Source organism: Erigeron canadensis, chromosome 2 (genome assembly GCF_010389155.1).
Source record: "Erigeron canadensis isolate Cc75 chromosome 2, C_canadensis_v1, whole genome shotgun sequence".
NCBI classification, from domain to species: domain Eukaryota; kingdom Viridiplantae; phylum Streptophyta; class Magnoliopsida; order Asterales; family Asteraceae; genus Erigeron; species Erigeron canadensis.
Window position 1 is genome coordinate 39839612 of NC_057762.1, and position 26247 is coordinate 39865858.

At 31.9% G+C, this 26247-nt stretch overlaps 5 protein-coding genes and 1 long non-coding RNA gene across 18 annotated transcripts; 3 read left to right on the plus strand and 3 right to left on the minus strand.

Moving 5' to 3' along the window:
- Positions 1-1569: 1569 nt before the first annotated feature.
- Positions 1570-5549, minus strand: LOC122586908 (uncharacterized protein At1g01500-like). 3 transcript variants are annotated; one of them, XM_043758931.1, is made up of 4 exons: positions 5373-5549; positions 4322-5084; positions 3967-4199; positions 1570-2087 (listed from the first exon to the last, which is right to left on the minus strand). In XM_043758931.1, coding segments are annotated over exons 2-4 (924 nt in total). In that variant the 5' UTR covers positions 5012-5084; positions 5373-5549; the 3' UTR covers positions 1570-2086. The 3 variants fall into 3 exon arrangements, with proteins under 3 accessions (XP_043614866.1, XP_043614868.1, XP_043614867.1); XM_043758933.1 differs by having other exon boundaries at positions 1570-2646; XM_043758932.1 differs by lacking the exon at positions 1570-2087 and having other exon boundaries at positions 3879-4199.
- LOC122586909 (phosphatidylinositol transfer protein 3-like) lies at positions 1678-3115 on the plus strand. The gene is made up of 5 exons (XM_043758934.1): positions 1678-1758; positions 1936-2112; positions 2195-2293; positions 2379-2624; positions 2706-3115. The coding sequence occupies exons 1-5, from the start codon at positions 1678-1680 to the stop codon at positions 2994-2996; spliced, it is 894 nt and encodes a 297-aa protein (XP_043614869.1). The 3' UTR covers positions 2997-3115.
- A 1282-nt stretch (positions 5550-6831) lies between the features above and the next one.
- On the minus strand, positions 6832-8032 carry LOC122588572 (lon protease 2-like). The gene has a single exon (XM_043760710.1). The coding sequence runs from the start codon at positions 7902-7904 to the stop codon at positions 7047-7049; it is 858 nt and encodes a 285-aa protein (XP_043616645.1). The 5' UTR covers positions 7905-8032; the 3' UTR covers positions 6832-7046.
- A 999-nt stretch (positions 8033-9031) lies between these two features.
- LOC122586404 lies at positions 9032-24003 on the plus strand. Of its 9 annotated transcripts, none has more exons than XR_006321981.1 (5): positions 9032-9421; positions 9532-9609; positions 10020-10624; positions 11942-12376; positions 23661-24003. It is a non-coding gene; the product is annotated as an uncharacterized LOC122586404 (long non-coding RNA). The 9 variants fall into 9 exon arrangements; XR_006321978.1 differs by having other exon boundaries at positions 23665-24003; XR_006321983.1 differs by lacking the exon at positions 23661-24003 and adding an exon at positions 23553-23654.
- LOC122586400 (uncharacterized protein At1g01500-like) lies at positions 15021-17279 on the minus strand. 3 transcript variants are annotated; one of them, XM_043758394.1, is made up of 4 exons: positions 17161-17278; positions 16040-16816; positions 15693-15925; positions 15021-15414 (listed from the first exon to the last, which is right to left on the minus strand). In XM_043758394.1, coding segments are annotated over exons 2-4 (933 nt in total). In that variant the 5' UTR covers positions 16739-16816; positions 17161-17278; the 3' UTR covers positions 15021-15413. The 3 variants fall into 3 exon arrangements, with proteins under 3 accessions (XP_043614329.1, XP_043614327.1, XP_043614328.1); XM_043758392.1 differs by having other exon boundaries at positions 16040-17278; XM_043758393.1 differs by lacking the exon at positions 15021-15414 and having other exon boundaries at positions 15468-15925; positions 16040-17279.
- A 956-nt stretch (positions 24004-24959) lies between the features above and the next one.
- LOC122586403 lies at positions 24960-25738 on the plus strand. Its single transcript, XM_043758397.1, has one exon. It carries the CDS (start codon positions 25275-25277, stop codon positions 25590-25592), a length of 318 nt encoding a protein of 105 aa, XP_043614332.1. The 5' UTR covers positions 24960-25274; the 3' UTR covers positions 25593-25738.
- Positions 25739-26247: the final 509 nt, after the last annotated feature.

The window sequence follows — 26247 nt, forward strand, 5'->3', positions numbered from 1 at the left end:
CCATGATTTCATGGTAAGGTGTCCTGTATACATAAGTTTGGAATCTCTATAGGTAAAGATTTAGGAATGATGAGCCAATTTTTGACTCAGATATAGCAAGTTAACCACTTTTTTTCCCCGTAGTCGGGTCCAGCCATTTCTCTGACCAAGCCCATAAAATTTATCTAGGACAAGAATTGAACTTGAGACTTTACGTGTGGAAACACAAACTTTTTGTCATTAGACCACTTGATGATGTTTCGTGTGCTATTGAGAATAATTCTTTTGTTATCATATACTCATAGTTTGTATTTAATCACCATCTTTGGAAGAACTTATTGTACGCCATTCTTAATAAACTATTTGATCAAAGCAAAAAGTATTTACTATTCTGTGTATGTGTATCGTTAGCTATGATTTGTATGATGTATATATAGAACTATCGACCAGGATGTGTATGTACTGCCATATCAATTTTATTAAAAGACAGTTAATACCTAAGACTAATAATATGATATTGATGTTAGATGAAGTTCCACAATAACAAGCGGCTCTTGAGGATCACTATCTTTTAAGACACTTGATATTGATGTTTGGATACCACGTTCTACGGCTCTATGTTTTAAGACACTTGATATTAGTGTGATATTCTCTATTCAGAACTCAGGAAAAACGAATATATTGGTGTTGGATACCATGTTCTATTGCCCATGTTTGTAAATGGGTAAACGGATAAGGTTTTTCGTTCAAGTTACCCAAAAAGACAATTTTCTTTTTTATTAGGATATACGCACCATAATTGACATATCACATGAATAAATCTGATCTTTTCCCTAATCACCCCAAGATTATATCTAACGAAATTCAAACCTCAGATATCATATGTTACAAATATTATTTACTTAAATGATTCCATGGGTCATTTGGTAAACTTATTAAAGTCTTACGTAGCTTAATATGTGAACATACACAAAATGTGTTTGTTATAAATTTTTGACAATCATCTGTGTAATGGTGAGTCGAAGTCAACAAAAGAGAACTGGCACGTTAGATAAACATTTCTAAATAGTTTACATGACCATGTTTTCACTATTTTTTTTTTTTATTTCTACCTAATGTACAAGACCATAAGAAAGGTAAATAGCTAAACAAATTCGGTTTTTTCCTGTTCAGATTATCTAAAAAAGACAAGTCTTTTGATTAAGATATACGTTTAATATTTTATAAACCTGAAATGTTTTATGAAAACATTAGGTCAGGGCCGTCAGGCCATCATCGGTCCAACTTGATGATGGTTTACAACAGCATAAAGAAGACCCGATGGAATATAACTATAAGAATTTTCCACATTGTTTATGTGGTCATGGTCAACTTGGGGTTACATGGCCATCTTCCTACCACTTTCTGTCCACAAGAACATGAACGGATTTGAGTCTATTATTAAAATAAACTTTGGTTAAATAAAGTAGCTTTCGATGCAATATTTCTACCACTTTCTTTGTTAGGTATTTATTTACCTTTTTGCTTCTTTAAACTAGCACCTCACTGGTTGTATCTATTCTTAAAGTATGACATAAGCTGTATCATATATTGTAGCCAATTGGATTCTTTTATTCAAAACTGAAGACTGATCTTTGCTTATCATTTGCTTTTTGCAGACAATTCAGTTGTCTATCTGTAGCATCACAATTCATCACCATGTCCATCTTTCGGCGTCATGGGTCATCTCAACGACAACAGCAAGAACTCGAGAATAATGAGCTGCAATCAGAGTCTAAGGTAACAAGCTATAAAACAAGTTAACTAATTATACTATTGGACAGAGATAGAACATATATCTGAAACAAATACTTGTAATTGCACTCAATTTCTTCAAAATTATTGCTTATATCATTGATCAGTGGACTTATAAGCGATCTTATTTGACATTTGTAAGAGGCCGTGTTGACTCTGCAGGTTAACGAGCTTAGAGCAGCTCTTGGTCCCCTGTCTGGACGCAACTTAAAGTACTGCACTGATCCATGCTTAAAAAGATATCTTGAAGCTCGAAGCTGGAACGTAGAGAAAGCAAAAAAGATGTTGGAAGAGACATTTGCATGGAGATCAACCTACAAACCAGAAGAAATTCTTTGGGTTAGTCCTCATTGTTCAACTCATCTTTCGATTTCTTACTTAAAACCAGATAACTAAAGTAATAAAATTTTCCCTTTCTTAGCATGAGATTGCTGCTGAAGGTGAAACTGGAAAACTGTTCCGGTCAAATTTCCGTGACCGATTCGGACGAACTGTCTTGATAATGAAACCAGGACTGCAGGTAATTAGATATCCCCAGCTTCTATATCTAGAGTCTTCCTTTTCCTTTTCTTTGGTAATTAAAGTAATAATCTGAATTATTTCAGAATACAAAAGGAATGGACAACCAGATACGGCATCTGGTATACTTAATAGAAAACGCGATACTAAATCTACCAGAAGGCCAAGAAGAGATGGTATGGCTCATAGATTTCAGTGGATGGTCTTTTAGCACCAATGTGCCAGTTAAAACCGCACGTGAAACCATCAGCATACTACAAAACCACTATCCACAGAGGTTAGCTGTGGCGTTTCTCTATAGCCCACCACGTCTTTTTCATGCATTTTGGAAGGTTTGTAGCGTTCATCAGGTATCTATATATATATAGTTAAACACCATTAGTAATATAACGACATATTTATATGATATGCAGATTGTTAAGTACTTCTTGGATCCAAAGACGTTTCAGAAGGTGAAATTTGTGTACCCAAAGAATAAAGAGAGTGTGGAGATCATGCAATCATGTTTTGATGCGGATAATCTTCCAATTGAGTTTGGAGGAAAGACCACTTTGAAGTATGACCATGAAGAATTTACAAAATTAATGATTGAAGATGACAAAAAAACTGCCAAGTATTGGGGTTTTGACCAAAAAACTAACGGGAATGCTGCTCCAGCAGCAGTCGCAGAAGAGCCTGGGTTGCTTAGTCCAGCAGAATGCTAACAATTGTTGTAGAAGGTTTGTCACAAGCAAAGGGTCTGAGGCTGGACCCTGATTTTGAAATTCTTCTTTATTTTTGTTATTTATATTGAATTTCTTATATGTGCGGTTAAGTTTGATAATTTTTCTCTCTTCCTATTTGAGCTATGTACTTGGTTTAACGTAATGTACCTATGAATATATGTTTAGGAGGGTACTGAATTGTCCCTATGATACGACTTGTCCAAGCATACTGAACGATAGTCACAAATAACTAGAGATGGCTAGATGGGTATTTCAGGAAAATTGGTAACAGGTCAAACAGGGACACAATGCTTCGGGCCATGTTGACCCACTAACATTCTTTGTGAATAACTCTATACATGATTACAGGGTTATGCCTCATTACATGAATTAAAATATTATAGTGTTAATAAAATGTTTTAAGAGGTCGTGCACTTCAAACATAAACTCAGGTGACTTTCAGCTCCTTAGACACATTCAACCCATTTGACGAGTTAGCTTTTTGGCTATATTTTTTTGTTTGACCCCTTTGCGATAAAATTATAAAACACTTCACAGATAGAACACTTATAAGTGGGTCAAACTAGTTACCTCCAATAATAAAACGAACAGTTTGGCCGTCTTATTAAAGATACTCGGTTAGATTCTAATACCCATATCATATAAATAATAATACCTATCATTACCCAAATCCCAGTCGTTATTACGAGTTCCTAACTTGTAGAGATACTTAAGTTACTACGGAAATAGACAAGTTTATAGTTACTGACAATGAACCTAGGTTAAATCGCATGTGTGGGTCTAACACACCATCCTTATGCCAAGAACCAGAGTTAACTTCACATCAGGATAATTCTTGATTGGGTATAATAACCTGATGCATATACAAGCTATCTTCTATTTCTTCCATAGCATATGATCAAAAAACAATAAGAAAGAAACGTAGGAGTATAAGTTAAAGAGGAATTACTAAAGCCGCCTTCTAAAGGTTCGGGTGGTAGATTGATATGTCCGAACAAGAAGACCAACTCCAACACCAACCCCAAGACAAACGCTAAGCCCTATCCCAACACCGACCCTGACACCAGCATTGAACCATGAGAGTGCATCATCTTCACCTTCCATGTATTCTGTCTGGTTACAATATAAACTGCTCTCAAAGCTCTCCCCATTTCCATGTTTATAATGTCTATATCCTGTCATCTACATCACAACCAAAAGTTGGGAATATTAATCAATATGTTAAAAAAATTTGAAGGTATGTTAAACATGCAAAAAATTTTAGAACCAATGACTATTTGTGTATCTTGAATTTCAATAAGTACCTGAGAATCAAGTCCTTGTGCAACATGTTTTTGATATTCACCTTTTTCATACTCAGGGATTGTATTTAACATCCCCTTTCTATTTGGCTTCTTCCTAAGAATCTGCAACGTTTTTGTCAAAATAATTGGTGTCCCCGAAAATGATCCTGCAACATAAACTTCCATCATTGGTGACAATGAATTACAAACCGCCACATGATTACCCTTTAGAAAACCACCAGTACAAATCATTGATTCACAACTCATACTCCACTTTCCGATATCATCTATTTCATTAGATATCTTCAAATCACCTGAGAGAATATGAGCATCCCCATCAAACACCTCAAACTTCACACTACCAAATAACCTTATATTGTCTGTACTCACGAAAGTAGCTTCTTCAAATTTCTTGTCTAATCGGTTCCTTTTTAAGCGACAGGAACTACCTTCAGATTGAAGGGTGCATCTTCTACCATTTACTTCAAGAACCGTATCAGGGTCCAAAGGTATATGGTTGAGAGTGAGATATCTAGGGGTGGATCCATCCACCATGAAATTGCTTATTCTAACATAGAACACACGTATATCAAACCAAAACAACAATCGTTTACCATAAGCTTGGTAAGACGGGTGCTTAATGATCTGAAGCCCATGGTCAGTCACTTTGTTGTCTTTCTTCTTCACGACTTCGTACAAATCTTTCTCCATATTTGCAAGAGCTAAACTTTCATGGAAAACCCTCAAACTTCAAAAACATGTAGAATCAAATTTGCAGAGAAACCTAAAAGAAGAAAAACACAAAAAGTGAACTTTGATCAATCAATGAATGAGAAACTGTCATCCCAATTTCCTACTTACAAAGAAGTTTCAGATTAACAAAGCACAAAATCTCCTTCGCATTTGCAAAAACAGTCGGCATGCAACAAAGTGATGCAACCATTTGAGCAACTTCTTTGCAAAGTTAAATGTGATTATATGTAATCAAACCACATACACTATGAAAAGACAAACAAGAACACAAATAAAATAAGATGAACAATTTAAATTTTCAAGAGGAGAAGGTACACACCAGAAACCAAGGACCCAATCAACAATTTCTGGTCTTTGTTTAACTCTCACTTTTAGACTATAAACAAATCTAATTAGTTGAAAATCCTTTAACTTGTGATTGTGTGTGAGAGAGTAAAGGACAAATAATGCTAATCGTAAAACAGTAGTCGGCCACGAACATAGAATATGTAACGCAATTAGCCCAAAAAAGAAAAAAACAAATGAAATCTAAAACTGGTGGCAAAGATAACCTTGAATAGCTTACAACGTTTGCCGTCCACAAATTCAAACAAGTATCTTTCAACAGCTCCAATCAAGCCCCTGAGTCATTTCTCAACTCCCTTTCAGACGCCCCACCAAAATAGGCTTTCAATCTCTTCAAATCCACTAAAAAGTTTCAAGCTTTCTTATGGTATCAATAGAAACAAAACACAGCCACACAAAATTAATCAATATCTTCAATACCCAGATTCGAGAATTACATACATATACAGATGTGTAGAGATGCAATCAATGGCAACAGGCATGGAGAAAGCTGGTTTTGTAAACACAAATTTGTAGTAACACTCTTGGTTGTTATTGTCGAACACCGTAACAACGAAGCATAAAGTCTACCCATTTGGGCCGAGGCAACCAATTGAAATATATATATATATCGAGAAACAATCAATCATGAATGTGAATGATGAAAATGTATCATAGGGCTAGCAGTAGCCGGTTATAGTTACTTTTACTTATATAGTGGGTATACGAAAATGGATTTATGCATCATGAAATAATGAATTTCTAATAATTAAAATAAACGATAAAAATCGATTTAATAAGGTGTAGAAGTGCCTGTGGCAAACAATTAGATGAGCCGTTAAACATAATCAAGTCGTAAAACAAAGAAATGCAAAAAATCAATTCATCTACCAGGTAGCAAGCAATAGTGTCTTTCTATGGCTTGCAGGGACCAACAGCGTTCAACAATCACCATAGAACATCAAGAATAACCACATATCTGAACAAACTGATACAAACTGTTGCCATGATGGGATACGTAATCCAGTTGCAAAATAATGGGATAAGTTGTGTTAACGATATATATAAGTATCAAACAAACTGATATAAACTCTTGTACATTTATAAGCCAACCATATCCTAAACCCTGTATACGGCCTGCAAATGAATATGAACAAGATACAGTTGCAAATTCTATACAAAAAATAGAGCACCCTTTGGCAATATTCTGTTTCTGTTCACTCTACAGTATTCTACACACTCTAATCAGCAATGAGTATACAAATACTAGCAAAAAAGTTTGGTTCTAATCTGAGACTTACATCTAGCAAACTAGCAAAGTCCCCCTTCCAGGTCCACAACACTTATGCTATTAGGGGATGATGCCTCTGGGACGAATCCTTTCAGCAGATATACTATGAAATTATGTGTCATACGATGAGGCAATTATGTGAAAGCAAAGTAGAGTACCAAAATTTCCAAACACAGGGTTCATAATTCTTGAAAGGGTCACTAACGAGTAGCAGAATCTTTACAAAGTTATATATATGTAAAAAAAAGTATATCAACCAAATGGACAAAACGAAAATAGAAAACAACCAATTGGGTACCTATAAAAACCATATCTTTTTTCCATTTCATAATCATAATCATAAACATAATCATAATCATAATCACATATATATATATATCAAGAAGATGAAGAAGGAAACACATCTTTAACAGCAGAAGCAGCAGACAAATAATTCAAAGTATTCTTCAAAGTCTCCTTCTCTCTTTTCAATCTAACCATAGTATCTTCCAGTTCGAGTAAAGCTTGCTGCTCTCTTGGAGCACCTTCAAACGTACTCCCAACGAAGAACGAAAAAGGCGTTGGAAACAAATTTCGCCTCAAATCCCCTGCTTCTTTCTCCGGTTTTCCATTCAATCTATTCGATAAACGAATTACATCTTTCATATGCATTTCAACCTCATTAGCTAACCCTTCTAAATCCTCAACATTGTCATTGTTCCCAGATGATGGTCTATCTTCCAACCAGACAACCTCAGCCACTAAAAAAGGTTTGGTTCTGACAATTTTCGTGACACGGAAACGTTCTTGGCCTTTACAAATAATGAAAAACCTATCATCAACTAGACGTTCATGTTTAATTACTTCACCAACACAACCAACATCAGCAGTACCAGTAGTGGCATCAGTGTAAATAACACCAAACCTGAGGTCAGTTTGTAAAAGGGTATGCATCATTATTCTGTATCTATATTCAAAGATTTGTAAAGGGAGAATGGCACCAGGGAATAACACAAGCGGAAGAGGGAACAATGGGAGTTCAACGACGTCGTTTTGATGATTTGGGGTTTCTTGTTTTTCGCCGGAGCACCGGAAAGTTGTGAGCTTTTTGCGGCGGAGGAAGGCGGTGGAGGTGGTTATATTGGAAAGTGGGAAAGAAAGATTAGGGTTTAAGTGAGATTTTTTGTGGGTGGTTGTTTGAAAGTAGAAAGATTTAAGATAAGATGAAGTGGATGGAAGAATTTGAGGCAAGGCCATTTTATGATTTTAGTGTGTGTGTGTGTGTTTTCTTTAAAGAGAATGTGTGTAAATTGGAAATTGAAGAAGATGGTGATTCTCTCTCTCTATAAGTTAGTTTTGTTTAGAGAGAGAGTGAAGGTTTTGAGTGGATTTGGAGAGGCCATATGATGTGGATAAGAGGAGTTTTTTTTTTCCCATGGTTTTTCAAAAGATTTTGTTTTGTACTTTTGTTAAGTGGTTATGAATTTCACACGTTTCATGAGAATTATTGGAAGGTATCATTAGGGCATTATTAGTTCTCGAAACAAATTTACTAAACCAATGGTTTATCTTATAGGTAGCTTCTTCTAACCACTCCTTTTCATCGATTGATAAATGGGAATAAATCATGGGTGTATGCTTGGTAAGGGACGTCTTTACGGTTTAAAGGTAGTCGATAATCGTTATTGGTGTTGCTATCAAAAACATTTGATATCATTTAGTCGATAGTTAACAATTTCTTGCCGATTACTGACACATATCTTTTCTTTTATTCGTGAAACGGTGATAACATGTTTAGGTTCAATAATAGAATGTTATTTCTGATTCGATGATCGCACATGATGCTTTTATGGTTATTAATATTATTTTAAAAGTCCATGTCGATTATGGTCTTAAGTCACAAGTTAAAAAACTCATTTAATAAATATCATATATAAATCATATATATAAAGAAAAAGTTATTTAAATTTTCACAAAACATCACCACCAATTACTTATGTAATAGAAAAAAAAAAGTAATCTATATCTATATATCTATATCTATATATAATTAAAAGTTCTATCATGGTAGTGGAAAATTTGACGCTTCCTAGACGTTTTATCGATGGGTATTAATAGGGTTATTAGGGTACTTAATAAGGGTTAATTACTTTAGTTTGTATTGTGAGTTTTTTTATTGCATGATATATTATGACATAATGATATTCATATCGTATGAATTTAGTTATTGGTTAATTACTTAATTATAACTGTTTGGTTTCTACCTAGCTGCAGCCCATCCAAGCCCAGCCCAACATGACCATTCATTTCCCGTCCTTTAACACATCTACTTCTCTTCTTAATAGTAATCTCATCTTGAATTAATTCTTATGTGTAGTTAATTGAATTTAAAAATAAAAATAAAAAATCTGACTTTTCATCATCCAGGGCTTTTCATCATCTCATGTTATGCTGGAAAATTAGCCTCTCTCTTCTTAATCATTGTACCTATTGATTTTGATGCGTTACCATGATTTTATATCTGCTTAATTAAATTTTAGCGTATCCGTATTTAAGAAGATTTTAGGTGTTATAAGGTTTGACTGGGAAAAAGAAAGGTTGAGCATTCACATTCACCGTCAACAAATAAGGCAGCCGAGAATATGCAACTGTTGTAAATGTTAGACACTGAATTAGTTCCATACAGATGCCTCAAAGTGATTTTCCATGCGGAATTCAAATATCTTTCTTTTTTTCCCCCTTTCATTGTTGCATAACAACAATTACACATTGAGGTATGTGAAACTTCTTAGGGGTTTTTCATTATTTACCTTTTTAGGGTTATTTTTGTTATTATTTTTTTGGAATCAGATTTATTTCATAATGATATTGTTTCCATCGGCAGAAGAAGTTGTGGAGTTCAAGCCTTATGTAGCAACCTCGAACGTTAAATAACAACCCACCACAAAAGGAGAACAAGTTGGTAAGTGATTGGTTATTGCAACTCATTTGATTGGTATTTTATACTTTTTATCAAAAAATTGAAATGGCCTTTCTTGCTGTTATGACAGGAGTCTGCAAGGTAATATTATATGTGTTTCTCCATTAAATTTCATGAGTACTTATATCAGTTCTCACATTCCCAATTGTTTTAGTTTATTGTTGCATGATCATTTTGCTCTAATTTTCGAATTACATGTGCATGATTACGTAGTTGCTCATAAATCACACAACAATTATATGTCCGGTTGATGGAATACATAACCATCTCATTATTTAATATCTAAATGCCTAAATGATTGGTTTACTCTTGCTTTTTCATTTAATTTTAGGAGCTATAGTCAGCAAAAGGTGTGTACAAATCTTTTATTGAATGAACCAATTGCCTTGCAGCTACTCTTCAATTCAAGACCAGCAACCGTGAAGACGGTGGAGTCCCAGCTTCATTAGCAAATTTCCATAAAAGGTAGTCTGAAACATTATGAAACCAATTATTAAAATACATTAATCAATGTAGTTAGTCCCTCAATGTGAAATAGTACAGTTTGGGCTGCCCCCTTCGTTTAAACTGAACAGACACGAGGCAAAGGGCAAGAGGACGCAATCACAAGTTCTCTTGATGGTGAGATATGCTTCAGAGGTATGATATAGTCCAGTTTCGGTTGACCTGTCTCTTTTGCCTGGTAGTTTAGCATGTAGACCCTTCATCATGTTTTCTTTTAGTAGTCGAGTTGAACTTGAAGTCTTTTAATAATGGTACATCACGTTTACTTGAACTTTTTCAATTGGAAAACCATGTAGTATTTTTTACTTACAAACTTCATGCTATTGTGTTTATTTGGTAAAATTCGCAGAGGGCTTTAAAATGACATGGCAATACAAATATTGGAGAAATTTCAGCTCCATGATCGTATGGTTTTAAGTATGTCCAGAAGTGATTGTGCTATTAGTCGAATAGAGTTTGAAGTCTTTCATGTTGGCGCTTATAGTAATTTGAGGTAATACATTATGATTTATTAGCTTATTCGCTGCCAAATAGTAAGAAATGTATATGATCAAGTGGGCTTAAAAATTTTAAAGTTATATATCGATGAGTTTTGTTTTTTGTGTGCCAATAACATGATATGTTAAAGTGATAAATATTTGTGGGCTTAAGTGTGATCATGTGTTTTGAGATATGGGAGATGGCAGGACCTAATTATATGCATTCAAGGTAAAACCCACATCGTGTAATATTGATAATCAGAGGTGGGAAATGGGTTGGTTGCGTCGGGGAGAAATGCAGCCGGGTCAAAACAACAACTAAAACTACTTAATTAAATAAAGTTATATCTTAAACAAATCAAATGTGGGAAATCAATTTATTTAACAAGAAAGAAAACCGAATGGGTCAAACGGGTTGGATGATGGGAATATGTGCTTACATTAATTGCATTTTTATATAGGTTATCACATATATTTCACAATTATATATAACTTGAGAAATTGGATAGGTTGGGTTTGGGCTGACCCACCCCCTTTTGCTTGGTAGTTTTAGAAGAGCGTGATGCAGATTCCTTTGTCCTATTTTGCTCATGGTTCATGTTTGTCATGGGTCTTTGATGATTTTAATTGCACTCCGAAGTAGGAAGTTGCTTGTTGAAACTGCAATCATGTTTGGAGGCTACTTTTACATACAATGGCATTTGAATCTTTTGGATACATATATGTTTAAGTTCGAGTAGAAGAATTTTTATTTGTTAAATGGTTGCCTTATGAATGAAGGGATACTGTATTTTCTGCTACTTGAAATCAAATATAATAATAGTTCTTTTTGTGTGGGTTACATGTGTATGTATATAATGTTATTGCAATCCAAAAAAATATACTATCAATTGAAATCTGATTGTTGGGACTTATACTCACTAAAGTTTTTAGGACACCCTATAATGTCTAAAATATTGTTCACGGTATCTTCCAAGGCTTTCGTCATTTTCGTCACTCAAAGTTCAAGTCAAATGAGACTTTTAGCAATGGTGGTATTAGTGATTTTTTTTAATTTCAGAAGAAAGTCTGATGGGCTGTAGTGATTGTCTTTTCACTTCTCTTGACTTATTCCCTTTTAGTTGAACAATTTATCTTAGCCCATATGACCTACCATCACCTACATCCGTACTTTAGGATCTGGCTGACCACCAAGATCCTTTGCAGTCTCAACACGATGGGCATGATAATAATAAAACATCCAATGCTGAGAATTTTTTGTTCCAGTATTTGAAGTTTAAAAGAATTTCATTTCTTAATAATTTCTAATTTCGGCTATCGGCTTTATGTAGAATTGAAGCTAAGAAGCTTATAGCCAGTGAAATTTCCCCTTTACAGTTTGTGGTGGAATGCATGGATAGCTTGAACCCTAACTAACCTACAATTGGCTGGATTACGTTGGCTGAATCATTTTTGGGTATTAGTCATTGCCTATGTCGTAATATCGTATTGATTTCATATCATATTGAGGCACAACATGTACAAACATATTTGTGTACCTTAGACAAGTGAAGAAGGTCGGGTTAAAAAGTTTGAATTGTACTGAAAGCCGTTAGATAAAGCTATCAGTAGTGGACTGCGTAATTGGTGTTCATATTCGGGGAAGCTTACGAAAGGCCAGATAAGGGTTCTTGGTGCTGAGCACGGGAGAGAAACATGGACGATCAAAGTTCTATTTAAAATGGATGTTATCTTCCATGCACTTCTTTTGCTGCTCACTTTATCAGGTTTGTTACTTTTATTATTGTTATTACATTCTTTTATATATTAGTTACTGACTTATATATATTAAGGGGATATCATACGTATAGCGGCTGTACGTATGATAGGTACAACCAAGTTGAAAATCAGGGGGGCATTTTTGATACATATATAAATTGAAGGATAAAAGTGTAAAATCAGGGGACATGTTTGTGTGTGTAGTGCCTAAGCTTGGGTACAATTTGTTGTACCCATCATTTTCCCATATATTAAATATGAGATTCATTTATGTTTTGTGAAATGAAAAACATGATTTGAATCATATCCGAAAAGTTATGGTTGATGATTGTGTAGAGTGTTAGCTCGACATTTACTTAACAATATTGGAGTTGCGATTCAAGTGAGATTTAGACTACTTGTCAGATATTCCGTTCTTGCAAAAGGGGAACAGTTATCTTAACCAACTAAAATTATACAGAATTCAAAGAAACTTAAACTCCTCAAATGTGAATTATTACGCCGAAGTGTTAGTAATATAAATGTCATATTAATAGTTGGATACTTGGATCATTTACAAACATTAACTAAAAGCAAAGAACACGAATACAAAATATAATGAAATTACCCAATTCCAAACCATCATAAGAAAAACCCTCAAAATAAGACAAACATACAAAACAACTCGTGACGCCCGGCCGTGCAACGCATGGGCTTCACTCTAGTTAACTTTATTGGTTTTAAACTGATTAATGATTCGTGTTATTATCGTAAAATTAGGTCCTTTATTAAGAATAAGAGAACGAACTATCTCTTTAACTACTTGTCCTTGTTTCATTACTACTAAGGGGGTGTTTGGTATTGCGATTACATAACAAAATCTGTGTTTTCAAAATATATTATATGTTTTCAAAACTGCGTTTTGAAAATACATGTAGATACATGTTTCTCCAAAACTATGTTTTCATAACCAATAATCACTTTTTCATACAAACATTTTTTCAGATTATTTGCGTTTTACAAACGCAATAATCAGATAATCATTTTATAACGCAATCCCAAACACCCTCTAAACTAGTTACAGTTATGCTTTTCTTTTTTAAAATACAATTACTATTCAATATTAGGGGACACCCCGTCATAAAACGGTGAAGTTTTGCAAATAATATATTAATATAGACTAGATGATGTAGATTATGAGCTGTAGTAATTTACGGAAAAAAAATATGTTAGTTTTATGCTACCAGTTTGCTTAAAAAATGGCTCAATGACTCTACACATGTCTCATGCTATTTGCTTTGTCGTATGCTACTGGGCTACTGGACTAAAAAGCCCAAACATCATAGTTAAATAAAACATCTGAAAAATCAGCCCAAGCTTTTAACTGGTGATTCAAACTCTCAAACATTAACCTTTGTAAAATAAACTATCCGAGTCTTTATCTTTTTAGTTTTTATTTTTAATCTAAACCAAACATCTATAACCTTATCTAATAAATAATCAAAACAAAAACACAAAATTTTAACAAAACCCAAATAATATGATCTGAGATGTTCTTGAAATGACATATGGCGTAATCCTTGATCGACACGTGTCCTTTTAATTTATTTATTTTATTAAAAAAACTTTTTTAATTGTATATAGATTCAGTTTCTTTATTAAACTTATAATCAAACTCTAACTCTTAGCTTATAGATAAAAAAAAAAAAGTTTTTTGAATTGTATATAAATTCAATTTCTTTATTAAACTTAGAATTAAACTCTAACTCTTAGCTTATAGATACAAAATAAATTATAACCTTATTTGATTGATCGTTTTCTCATTAATAAAATTTTCTCTTTTTCTATCTCAATTTTTCAACTCCTATTACTTATAATAAGGTAATAACATGAACGCTTCAAAAATTTGAGTTTACGATCCAAAATCACAAGGCTATTTACCATCATTCTCTATTCTTATACAAGTTCCGATTTTAATGTGATTTTAAAATTTTAAGGTAAATTCAGAACTTTAACTAAATATATATTATATATATCATTACTGTTTATTTTAACTTAACTTCAATTATTGGAATTTCTTTATGATACAATATATTTAGTTACCGTACATCGTACGGATATTAGTACTAATAAACTTATATATGATATCTTGAAACCCAAATAATCGAGCCAAATTATACGGAAATCACATTAAATCGGCCCACAGACATCCTTTGAAAATTTTTTAAAAGGTCAAACAATCTAGTTTTTCGTTTAAACGAAGAATATAAATACTAGCACCAATGCTAATAAAGCTTTGACTCCACACAAATCGAATTTACATGATACCCAAGAAATCACGTGAAAAACTGAAATAAAATGATTAATAGACCTAAAACATGTACCTAAAGATTGATAGACCTATAACATCAACCAAAGCACTGAACACATAGCCACTGACAACTAGCGGTGGTAATATCTAATATGACACAACACAAAATAAACAGGTTTGGTTTGAGACTAAATTCTTTTATAGGTCATAAATGGGTCAACATGACTAACAGTCTAACACGTTCAATATATAGGTTGAGTTTGGGTTGACATTTACCCGTTTTTGAGACCCGTTTACTACCCACCAGGCCACCAACCCGTATGAACTACAAGTAAGAAAACGAAATATTACAAATTCAAATGTTTAGTTTTAAATATTGTAACGGGTTGGATTTAATTATAAAATTTTGATACGATAAACTAAATGGGACTGACTTTAAATTCTGACACAGTTAATCCAAAGCTCATCAACACAACATTATGGTCACTCTTACTATTACATGAGCCAATCTCGATCATCATTATACATGTACAGCCGACCTATCGCTTGCCATCCTTCTCACACTAAATCGATCATCTTTGAGTTATCAGTGTGATGTTATTGTACCAATCACAGACTGCCACGAGTCAGTGTGAATTAGATTTGTTCACATGTCAGCCTACTCAACGCTTTACGGCTCCTAGCCATGGACTTGAATACATAGTCGGCAATGGATCACAATTTAATCCTCACATAAATTGTCAACTAATTCAACGTCTGCAAAGGTAGAAATACTGAAGTTACAATACGGAAATACATAGACTTATGAATACTGAAAATTGACCCAAGGGTAAATCCCATTATGAATACTGAAAATTGACCCAAGGGTAAATCCCATAACACACAACCCTTGTGGCAAGAATTTGGGTTAATCTCACCTCATAATTCTTGATTCACTATTATAAATTTAATGCCATAAATAAGTTATTCTACATATTCCATACCATATGATCAAAAACTAAAAGGAAAAAGAATACAAGGAAAAGAGGAATTACTAAAGCCGCCTTCTAAAGTTTCGGGTGGTAGATTGATACATTCGAACAACAAGACCAACTCCAATACCGGCGCCAATACAAACGCCAAGGCCTATCCCAACACCGACCCTAACACCAGCATTGAACCATGAGAGTGCACTATCTTCACCTTCCATGTATTCTGTCTGGCTCCAGTATGCATTGCTGTCATAATTCTCCTCATTTCCGAGTTTATGATGTCTATATCCTGCCGTCTACATAAAAAAAAATGGATTTCCAAATAGTAAGTTAAAGAAAACAGGCATATAAAAACATACAAATAACTACAAACCAAAATTTATGCGTGTATCTTGAATTTCAAAAAGTACCTGAAAATCAAGTCCAGGTGCAACATCTTTTTGATATGCATCAGTTTCGTACTCAGGGATTGTATTCAACGTCCCCGTTCTATTTTGCTTCTTCTTGAGATTAATCTGCAACGTTTTTGTCAAAATAATTGGTGTCTCGGAAAATGATCCTGCAACATAAACTTCAACCATTGGTGGCAATGAATCACAAACCACCATACGCTTATCCATGAAAAATCCATTACTTCCATAGATCATTGATTCACAATTCATACTCCACTTTCCAGTATCACCATTCTTTTCCTTAGATATGTCTAAAGCACCGGAAAGAATAAGATCATTCCCATTAAAAACCTCGAATTTCACATTACCAGATAACCTTATGTTGTATGTACTCACGAAAGTAACTTCTTCAAATTTCGTGTCTACTCGGTTCCTTTTTAAATGACAAGAACTACCTTCTGAATTAAGGGTACATCTTCTACCATTAACTTCAAGAACCGTATCAGGGTCCAAAGGTATAAGGTTTAGAGTAAGATATGCAGGGGTGCCTCCATCAACCATGAAATTACTTATTCTAAAATAGAATACACGAATATCAAACCAAGATAATAATCGTTTACCATAAGTTTGGTAAGATGGGTGCTTAATAATCTGAAGCCCATTATTAGTCACTTTGCTGTTTTTCTTCTTCACTGTTTCATACAAGTCATTTTCCATGTTTGCAAGAGCTACACTTTCATGGAAAACTAGCCCTCAATCTTCAAACACATATAGAAAGAAATTTGCAGAGGAATCCTAGAAAAAAACTCAAGAAACAAACTTAAAGTTTGATATGATAAATCTAAGAATGAATGAACCGAGAAACTGCTATCTAAATTTCTAACTTGTAAATAAGTTTTAGATTAAGCAACATGAAATCTTATTGGAAGTTGCAATGATAAATAAAAAAAGGTGGCATGCAACACAGTGACACAACCATTTGGTCAGATTATTTGCAGAGTTTATATTTATTTGTAATCCAACCACATATAATATATACACAAATACACAGGGAACATGTAATGATGTATATAAGACAATAAGAACATAGATAAAATAAGAAGAACAATCCAAAATTTTGAAGAAGGGGAGGTACACACCAGAAACCAAGGACCTAATCAACAATTTCTGGTCTATGTTCAACTCCTAGCTTAATACTATAAAGTATAAACAAAGTTTACTACTAGTTTAATGTGTGCGAAAGAGGTTAAAGGACTAATGAGGCCAAATGTAAACAACAAGCAGCCAACCAAAATTGAATAAGTCACTTAAAACAGGTCCAAAAAAATAAATAAAATGAAATCAAGAACTAGTGGCAAAGATAATCTTGAATGACTTACAATGTTTACAGTCCACACAAATTTCAAACAAGTATCTTTCATAACTCCAACTCAACACTTGTAAAACAGTATACATAGGGCCCTTTTCCTATTCAAGTTACTCGGAGAGGGGGCGAGTCTTTTACTTAGGTCGACTTGAGTGTTTCTAAATCCGTAACATGGGAACCCAAGAGGTAAAAGGTAGAACATGGTCTCCATCCTTACAAGCAGTAAGGATCGAACCCTTAACTTTTGTCTTCAGAGAAAGAGTGTTAACCACTTGATTCCAAGCGTTACTTGTACGGGAACCCAAGATGTATTTTGCATAAAGAGGTTAAAAGTTTGAACCTTGTAAGGACGTCTGACCATTAGACCACCTTAACAATGTTAGCTCAACACTAGTAAAGTTCCAACTAAACCCAAGAGTGAATCCACAACTCCCTTTCAGATACCCCACCAAATAGCATTATATCTACTCAAACCCACAAAAAAGATTGAAGCTTTTTTATGGTTACTGACAAAAACAAAACACAGCCACACAAAAAACTAATCAATATCTTCAACACCCATATACCCAAATTACATTCCAGAAGATACAAAGCTTTCTTATGGTATAAAACTATATATATACATACAGATGCAATGGCTAGATATAGGCGTGGGGAGCAGCGGAGCGCTTACCTTATTCAAACAGAAGATTGAAAATTGCATATAGGATTAGGGTGGATGACTTGAGAGTGTGCAAAAAGATTAAAGAATAAAGAAAGTATGACTTATATTAAAACCATGTTGAATTACCTTAACTATGAATCTATGATCCTAAATTTGTTATAGCCGGCTTCCTTAATGCATATTAGATTACATCCCTATTTAAGGTTAATTTTTATTGGGTTTTGTTAGTGACAGCTCTTAGGGTTGTCAGTAAAAACTAATTAGGTGTATTAAAAATCAGGGGCGGTTTTTAATATATAATGTACAAGTTTTTAAGCATGTAATATGTTGTTAGTGACAGCCCTTGGGGCTGTCATTATTATTTTCCATTTTTATTTAAAGGACCAACGAAATATTATTAACATCCATAAGGTTAATTATGATTTCAACTATGCGGCCTTGTTAGGCTAAATAGTTTAGGTAGTGATAAATCTTAAACACAATTTAGTCATCTATAACCAAAAAAAATCTATCATACTGCATAGCGTACAAGTGTATAAAACATATATTCAGAGGCGGTACAACATGGGGGTAAAGGGCTATGTCCCCTTCCAAATTTAGATTTTGTCTAAATTTTTCATTGATTTTCAAAATTATTCTACAGGTTTATAACATTTTGTCCCCTTTTAGATTTATGTTTAATGAATTTTTTAATTTTGTCGTCTCGATATTTTTTTTTCTAGTATCGCCTTTGCATATATTATTGTGAATTAATAAATGTTGTTGTAGATTTATCATTTTCAGTTTCGATAGTATTGCGCTTAATTTAGTTTGGAAAGTTTAGTTTATATGGTTTATTAATTTCAATAGGTCAAATTTGTATGGGCTATTTACTGATTTAAAACTTATCACCAATCTTGGAGCAGATAGTGTTTGTTTACCATTAGTTTAATAGCTCAATAATAAGGAAGTCCTTCCATGAGTTTGGATTTAGAAAAACCAGGTTCAAGTCTTAGAAAATAAAGTTTTTTCCTTAATATGTTGTCGTGTTTTTTAGCGGATTATTAGGGGTTTTTCTTATTAGGTGTTGGGTGAGATGACTCTTTAGCGTAGTCTCGATTAAGACAACACATAATTTAGTCCTTCTGTTGTGATATTTGATTGCACCTTTAAAAAGAAAAATTGTGTTTATTTCTATCGACCGTTGTACATAAAAATTCAATCTTCTCTCAAATTTATAAATCGTTTCTTTAACCCGTTTTTGAAAGATAAAATTTATAATATTTCTTTTAGTGATTATTGAACTATATGTAATCTATATGGGAGAACTAACATAGTATTAGCACGATGTAGGGGTGTTCGATAATTTTTAACAACTAGGTGAAACCCGTGCGTTGCACCGGTCTATTATGTAATCTATGTAATTCGCCGTAAAAGACATGCAATAACAATGATGTTATAACGAAAAGTAAATAGTTTTATATAATAAAATAGATGCTCAAATGGATTAAAGAATAAAAATGATACAAACATTATTTATAGGCTTTTTATAAATGATAAATTTCTATGACTCATGTGGTGATACAGGTCGATTATAGACAATTCAAACCGTAATCTGTCGTTGTTGATATGATAAATTTTATTTTATTAAATGACTAATCACTACAATTAATTGATGATGAATCGTTACATTATAATAGACTATATATATATATACCATAAGAGTACAAAATGACTCAAAAATCAAACTACCTCATTTACACAAACCATAATATTAAGTAACCTCTAACTTTAAACGTCAATCATAAGAATAGTATCAGAACAACAACATATATATCCTTCCACAATAAAATACATTAATCTTTATCTTTATCGATGAAAACATAATTCAAAGCATCATGATCGTTGGAATAAAAATGAGATAGCCACATGACCATTTCAAGATAAATTTATGTAATTAAAAAGAGATATATGTATTGATAAAACTATATTGAACAAATATATGAAAATAACCAAATAAAGAAGTCCATAACCCAATATGTACAACAAAATGATTCTTTTTTCTTTAGTATCAAATGAAATTTAGTATTAGGAAGTAAAATCAATGTGGATGTAACATAATACTAAGTTCCATTTTTAAAGTCGTCTTAATAGTAAACACTTTTATCATACATAAGGTAAGTCAAATACTTGGACATTCGTCTCACTAAATATAAAGTAATACATTTTGATAAATGTTAACAGGTAAACCTATTTTTAGAACCAAACGATGGTGGGTTACGCCAAACACCTTAATAATATTCATAAAATCTTGAGTGTACAACTCTTTGTAAAATCGGATCCATGTTCATCTTCACATATTAAATCCGAACTCAAATAAAGTTTCTCTTTGTCATCAATTTTTGACATGACATTTTTACTAAATATTAAAATTTGGAATACTATCTAATCTTAATTAAGACGGAGATAAAAGAAAACCTAACATATTAACCTATTTTATTTAATTAAAAAACACTAAATCTATCATTGAAATTATGAAAATCAATATTAAAAATACATATAGTTAAAGGATAATAATTTGACATGACAAAAGGAAATGATAGAATTGATGAAATACTCTTGAAAGTAGGAATCAATTTCTATAGTAAATAAAAGACATTTGTTATGAAATAAATGATTTATAGATTTATCATCCTCACATTCTTTCTTAAAGTTTAGTTGTTTTTTTTTTCATTTACTTATAATGTCATAAACACTTTCCTTATTAATTAATTATTTTTTCAATTTTTTTTTTGTTATTTATGAAGTATTTTTTTGAATATATATATTTTTTAAAGTCTAATAAGTTATATACACTATTTAAATTTTCATTATCTAAATAATTTTATCATAACAAATTTTAGATGGTTTAATAAGCTAGTTATATTTATTTGAAACATAAGGTGTACTATTCCGAGGTTATGAATAATATATTTATGTTTGTTGTTTACGCACACTAAGTATATTTGATACAAAAACTTGAAGGTGGTTATTTTGTTTATCAAAAGGAAAAAATGTTTTAGTTAAATATCAAATAGATATTAGAAAATAAGCTCAGTCAATTTCGTCGCAACTTCAGTGGCGAAAATACATTTTAACAAAAGTTTTATTAATATATCCGGGTTGAACCGATGTTAATTAGCTAGTATTATTTTGGAGTATAGTTATTTTAATGAAAAAATAATTTGATAATTTGAGCGACAAATATTTTTTTTAAAATGATAATAATTTGTTAAGATTAAAATTTGGTACTAAATGAGTCCCGACAAAAAAGATTAGTTCTCGGTCAATTGAGATGATGACAAATTTATGAGTTTCTAAAAAAACTAAAATAATACCAAGAAACATTTAAGGATTTGACAAAATTTTGATTTTATTAAATTATCTCCAAAATTTATACATGCAAATTAAAAATAATAAGGTTTTTATCTGCAAACTTGGGGGACAAGTTTATAATTAGAAGGTATATTATCACGTTTTAATTCAATCATTAAAATTTAGGTAATTCATCTTAATTGGTTTTAAAAGAAAAATCAGGATTTCAAAAGATGTATTAGATTCATATCAAACCATCAAATCTTATGATATCATTATGAATGTGAGGATGAAATGAATATTATTATTAGATTCTAAAATGATCATAATAATTATCAATTTTAAAAACAATGATAAAGATTATCAGTTTTATCATTAAATGGAAATTAATAACTACATATTATTTCTAATTTATTTTGAATAACATAAAACAAAATATGTTTGACTGTAAAAGAATATTGAAAAAACAAACATATTAGTTAAACATCATATGGATTAAATGTGTATTTACACGTCACAACATCAAATATATTTTAATATACTAAAAGATAATTTCTCAAATAACTTATTGACCAATTACAGATCTCAATTTCTTATAGTTGATTTTTATTTTCAATTTTGACTTTAATTTTTGTTTTCAATTTTTATTTTCCATCATATATTCACATTTTTTATCCAATAATTTTAATATAATAAATAAAAAAATACGGAGTAACTAATATATATCTATTAGAATAATAATGATATATATTCAGTAGAATAATAATTAATATGTATCTTAATAATACGTTGTATCATATAAATATAAAACTAATTAACTAAAAATAAATAACATTTAATGTAAATATATTAAGATTTTAAAGATACTTGTACAATTATTGTTTTTTTAAGCTGTTTTAACTAAAGAAACAAAACACATAAAAATATAATTTTAATAGAAAACAAATATAACATTGTCATATTCGAATTGAAATTTTTACGATATGTTTTAACTAAAAATCTAATATTGATATAGTAACTCCCAATGTCGTCTTCTATGGGTTTTGGGTCCCAATACCGCCTTCGACGGTGTAGACAGCTTTACCCCTACCAAAGGTAGAGAGGCTGCTTTCAGGTTCTACCATAGGTAGAAAAGATAAATAACGTCATAATTCCAGTGTAATAATAATAAACTAACATCGAGGTTTTGTAATTTATGTATGATGGTTTGGAAAAAACATATCGACATATCCAATAGCAAAAGCAACTAAATTAACATGATTTGCAATTTAACAAAGTGAATAATTAATGCTCCATAATATGTTTTTATTTCCTTTTTTCATCCGCCGACATTAATTGATATGTATATTAGGATAGTAAAATGGTCATCAACTTAATGGTGATTGAATGGTTGAGCACACTTCCCTTCATCATGAGGGTCGCGAGTTCGACTCTAGATATGAACATAATTTTTGAATAGTTTAACAACTAAAAAGTCTACATATAAATATAAATACTTAAAGTCTACATATAAATACTTACGTGGATATTGATTAATCATGTGTTGCAAACATGGCTGCTCACAATGAATCTGGTGATGCCATGTAAGAAAATGCTGACGTGGCAGGCTAATAGGGCGCCACGCAAGCACTTTTCGGTAGCCTTATATATATGTATAGTTGGAGATTCATATGAGGTTTGGATAGTATAAAGAATTTAAAGCGTGATAAGTTATACATGTCTCCTTTTAAAACTAAAAATAATTGTTCAAATGAATTACGTACTTGTATATTTAATTTATGATTGCTTACTTTTAGTTTTTTTGTTCTAAAAATAAAGGACCCTAATAAATCAATTGAGGAAAATAAATGATCCAAGAGATTAAATAAAGGATTGAGATCCTCTAAAGTTAAAACTCAACTTTATTGGTAAAAGTAGTATCTTGATTTTTGAATTAAAAGCAAAGATCAAGATTCAAAAGTCATATTTAAATGTTAACCTTTAATTTTAATCCAAAAGTTAAAATGTGCTTAGCTTTACCTGAAAACTAACTTTAAAATCTTCTTTCTTGAATAAAAGAGTTTATAGATTGTGATAAAATATAATATCCGTAATATATATAAGAAATATTATTATAGTAATTAAATATTTTTGGTGGGGGTCGTCCACTTCTTGCACTTTTTCACAAGGTAGCAAGCTGACTGAGCCTGAATCACATGCATGCTCCAATCACTGCAGCATCTAACACTTTCATTTATATAATATTCACCATTGGATTAAATGATCTTTCACATAAGTCAGCATGCATCTTACGGTTGGAAAACGGCTAAAAGGCAGAGACAAAAGTATATTCACCACTGGCTAATTCACGTTGAGACTGATGAGAAAGAAATTAAAGAAGAGTGCGCCAACTCAGCTACAGCTGCTATACGGGCTCTAGATGCAAGCAACGGGACATATTACCTCAGACTGAGACACTGACTCCTGTCATACTCCCTAAATCTATATATATCTTTACATTTTCATACCTCGTCAATATTTGTTTGACAAAACTTGTCCTTTATAAAGAAATTGTACCTTTGTATAGCATATTAGCATGTCAATGCACAAAGTATAATACAGTATTGTTTTTGTGATATATATAACGTTACATTACATTACCATTAATTGTAATGGTTATGAACATTTTTACCACTATGTGACACTGTTTTATTGAATGATTTAAATTTCATAAAATTATTCAATTTTTTGTCATATCAGATTTGTTGGGTGTTTTTCTCTTTCGTTTTCTTTTTACACAGATTTTTTGTTAATAGTAACTCGCTTGTGTGACGAGTTGCTATTCATTTTTTATACAATTTTATTAATCATATTCCATTGTCAAGCTTTTTCTTGTCAAATTTAACACTGAAATCACCTAGCTTAAAAGGTTTGTATTGTACAAATCTCCAATCCAACTTTCACATGTAGATTCTCTCTCTATCGGCATCCTTATGCCGATTTCCTTTGCCAATGACCCGTGTCAAAAGTTGTCAAAAAATAAAGAGTGGAGATGACACATGCTCATGGACCTTGTTGATACCCACATGTCGCCCACATTCATCGCCCTAAACTCCTTAAGAACAATATGGACTAATCATCTTATAATTCTTTTGCAACCACATTTTAATAGGCACCATGCATTTGATATATGGAAATGATAGTTATATACATATCAACAATTAAATGCATGTAATTTTCTAAATCGTATTAGTTTTCTTCTATTTATTTTCTTATTTTGACTTTACAAACATACAATAAGATAGCATGGGATGGGTATCATTTCATTTTCCTAAGGCAAAGGGGGATAACAAATCAAACATATATGCTCAAAATGAATGTGATAAATGGATTACCGGATGCAGTTTTTTAACATGAAGGTTGTGAATTCAAAAAAATAATCATGAAACAATACGAGGACTAAAGATGTATATCTAATTAGTAAAAGGGCTCTATTTTGTAAACTAGAAAATCATTGATAGTCACACATATTGTTAAACAAGTTGCTGTACTATTTTAGTGGGAATTTGTTTAATAGAAACAAATACAAAAGTAGAAGAATCACTAAATCAAGTCTAAGGAATAAGGATATGGGGTAGTAGTACTACTACTACTCTCACCATCTCCACTTATCATTACATATATTTTTTTTTTCAAACTTCATATCATATCCTCCTCCTAGTTACTTGTCTTTTCTTTTACCTTCTTCAAACCATTATTTGCTTTACAACACATGCATGGTTATGGCTTCAAGATTTTGATTTTGTATTGATTTTTCCATGTGGGCTTGAAAAAAGATTGAATCTTTTTTGTGGGGCTGTATTTTCAAGACCAATGCTTTGGTTTTAAAGCAAAAAAAGAAAAGCTATAAGATGGGAAAGAAGAAGATAGCAAAGAAAACAAAAGAATTATCAGTTGCAATAGCAGAATCATCTTCAGTAAGTGGAGAACAAATTACACCAAGAAAAAGAGGTAGGCCAAGAAAGATTGTGGAGATAATAACAACTGAACAAGTCAAAGAAGAAAATCAACAAAATTTAGAAGAACCTGAGTCAAAGAAACCAAAGTCAAATGAAGATGTTGTCAAAGCAGAAGCAACAACTTCTACTGCTACTACTACTACTACTACAACTACTCAAGATCAGCCAAGAAGAAGTAGAAGAAAAAGCATGCCTAGGAAGAGCTATTGATTGTCTACTAGGTAACCTTTTTTTGTTGTTGTAATATTACAAATTTAATTTGTTTGATTGAAAAATTATTGTTTCTTGATTCATTAGATTAGATTAGGTCAAGTAAATGTTTAATGAAAACTAATTAATTTGGTTTGATTTTTGAAGATTTTGGTCTCTGATGGTATACTTGTTTATGCAGTTCAGTCCACTTGAGTGCTTTTTAATATAGCCTACTTGTTCTAGCTTTTATTTTAAATAAAAAGGACAAAAGTAGATAAAAATGTAGCTTCATATTTTTATTCAGTTAAATCACAGATTTTAAAAATGATATTGTTAGCAAACAATCATGCTGATACTATCATTTCAAATTACTATAATTTAAAAATATAACCAATTTTCTTTTCTTTTTTAACATCTACATCTATAACCCCCGTATTGAACTATCCTATATTAGGAAATTCATCATTTTTTTATACTTAAAATATCTTTATTTTTTAATCCTAATTTCCCTATACACCTAATCTATACTTTTATACTCTTTAGTAAATAAAACAACATTCTCTTTAAAAGTTATGAATAAATTATCTAATAAAACCATTAATGATTAAATTATAATATCAATCATTTATCCAAAAACCCCCATTAACCTTTTACACCAATTACCTTTACATCA

Coding starts and splice junctions, on each gene's coding strand:
- LOC122586909 (XM_043758934.1), top strand. CDS start 1,678: ATGTCCATCTTTCGGCGTCATGGGTCATCTCAACGACAACAGCAAGAA. Junction 1,759..1,935: donor AGCTGCAATCAGAGTCTAAG/GTAACAAGCTAT, acceptor TTGACTCTGCAG/GTTAACGAGCTTAGAGCAGC. Junction 2,294..2,378: donor TAATGAAACCAGGACTGCAG/GTAATTAGATAT, acceptor GAATTATTTCAG/AATACAAAAGGAATGGACAA.
- LOC122586908 (XM_043758931.1), bottom strand. CDS start 5,011: ATGGAGAAAGATTTGTACGAAGTCGTGAAGAAGAAAGACAACAAAGTG. Junction 4,200..4,321: donor CACAAGGACTTGATTCTCAG/GTACTTATTGAA, acceptor GTTGTGATGTAG/ATGACAGGATATAGACATTA.
- LOC122588572 (XM_043760710.1), bottom strand. CDS start 7,904: ATGGCCTTGCCTCAAATTCTTCCATCCACTTCATCTTATCTTAAATCT.
- LOC122586400 (XM_043758394.1), bottom strand. CDS start 16,738: ATGGAAAATGACTTGTATGAAACAGTGAAGAAGAAAAACAGCAAAGTG. Junction 15,926..16,039: donor CACCTGGACTTGATTTTCAG/GTACTTTTTGAA, acceptor TTTTTTATGTAG/ACGGCAGGATATAGACATCA.
- LOC122586403 (XM_043758397.1), top strand. CDS start 25,275: ATGGGAAAGAAGAAGATAGCAAAGAAAACAAAAGAATTATCAGTTGCA.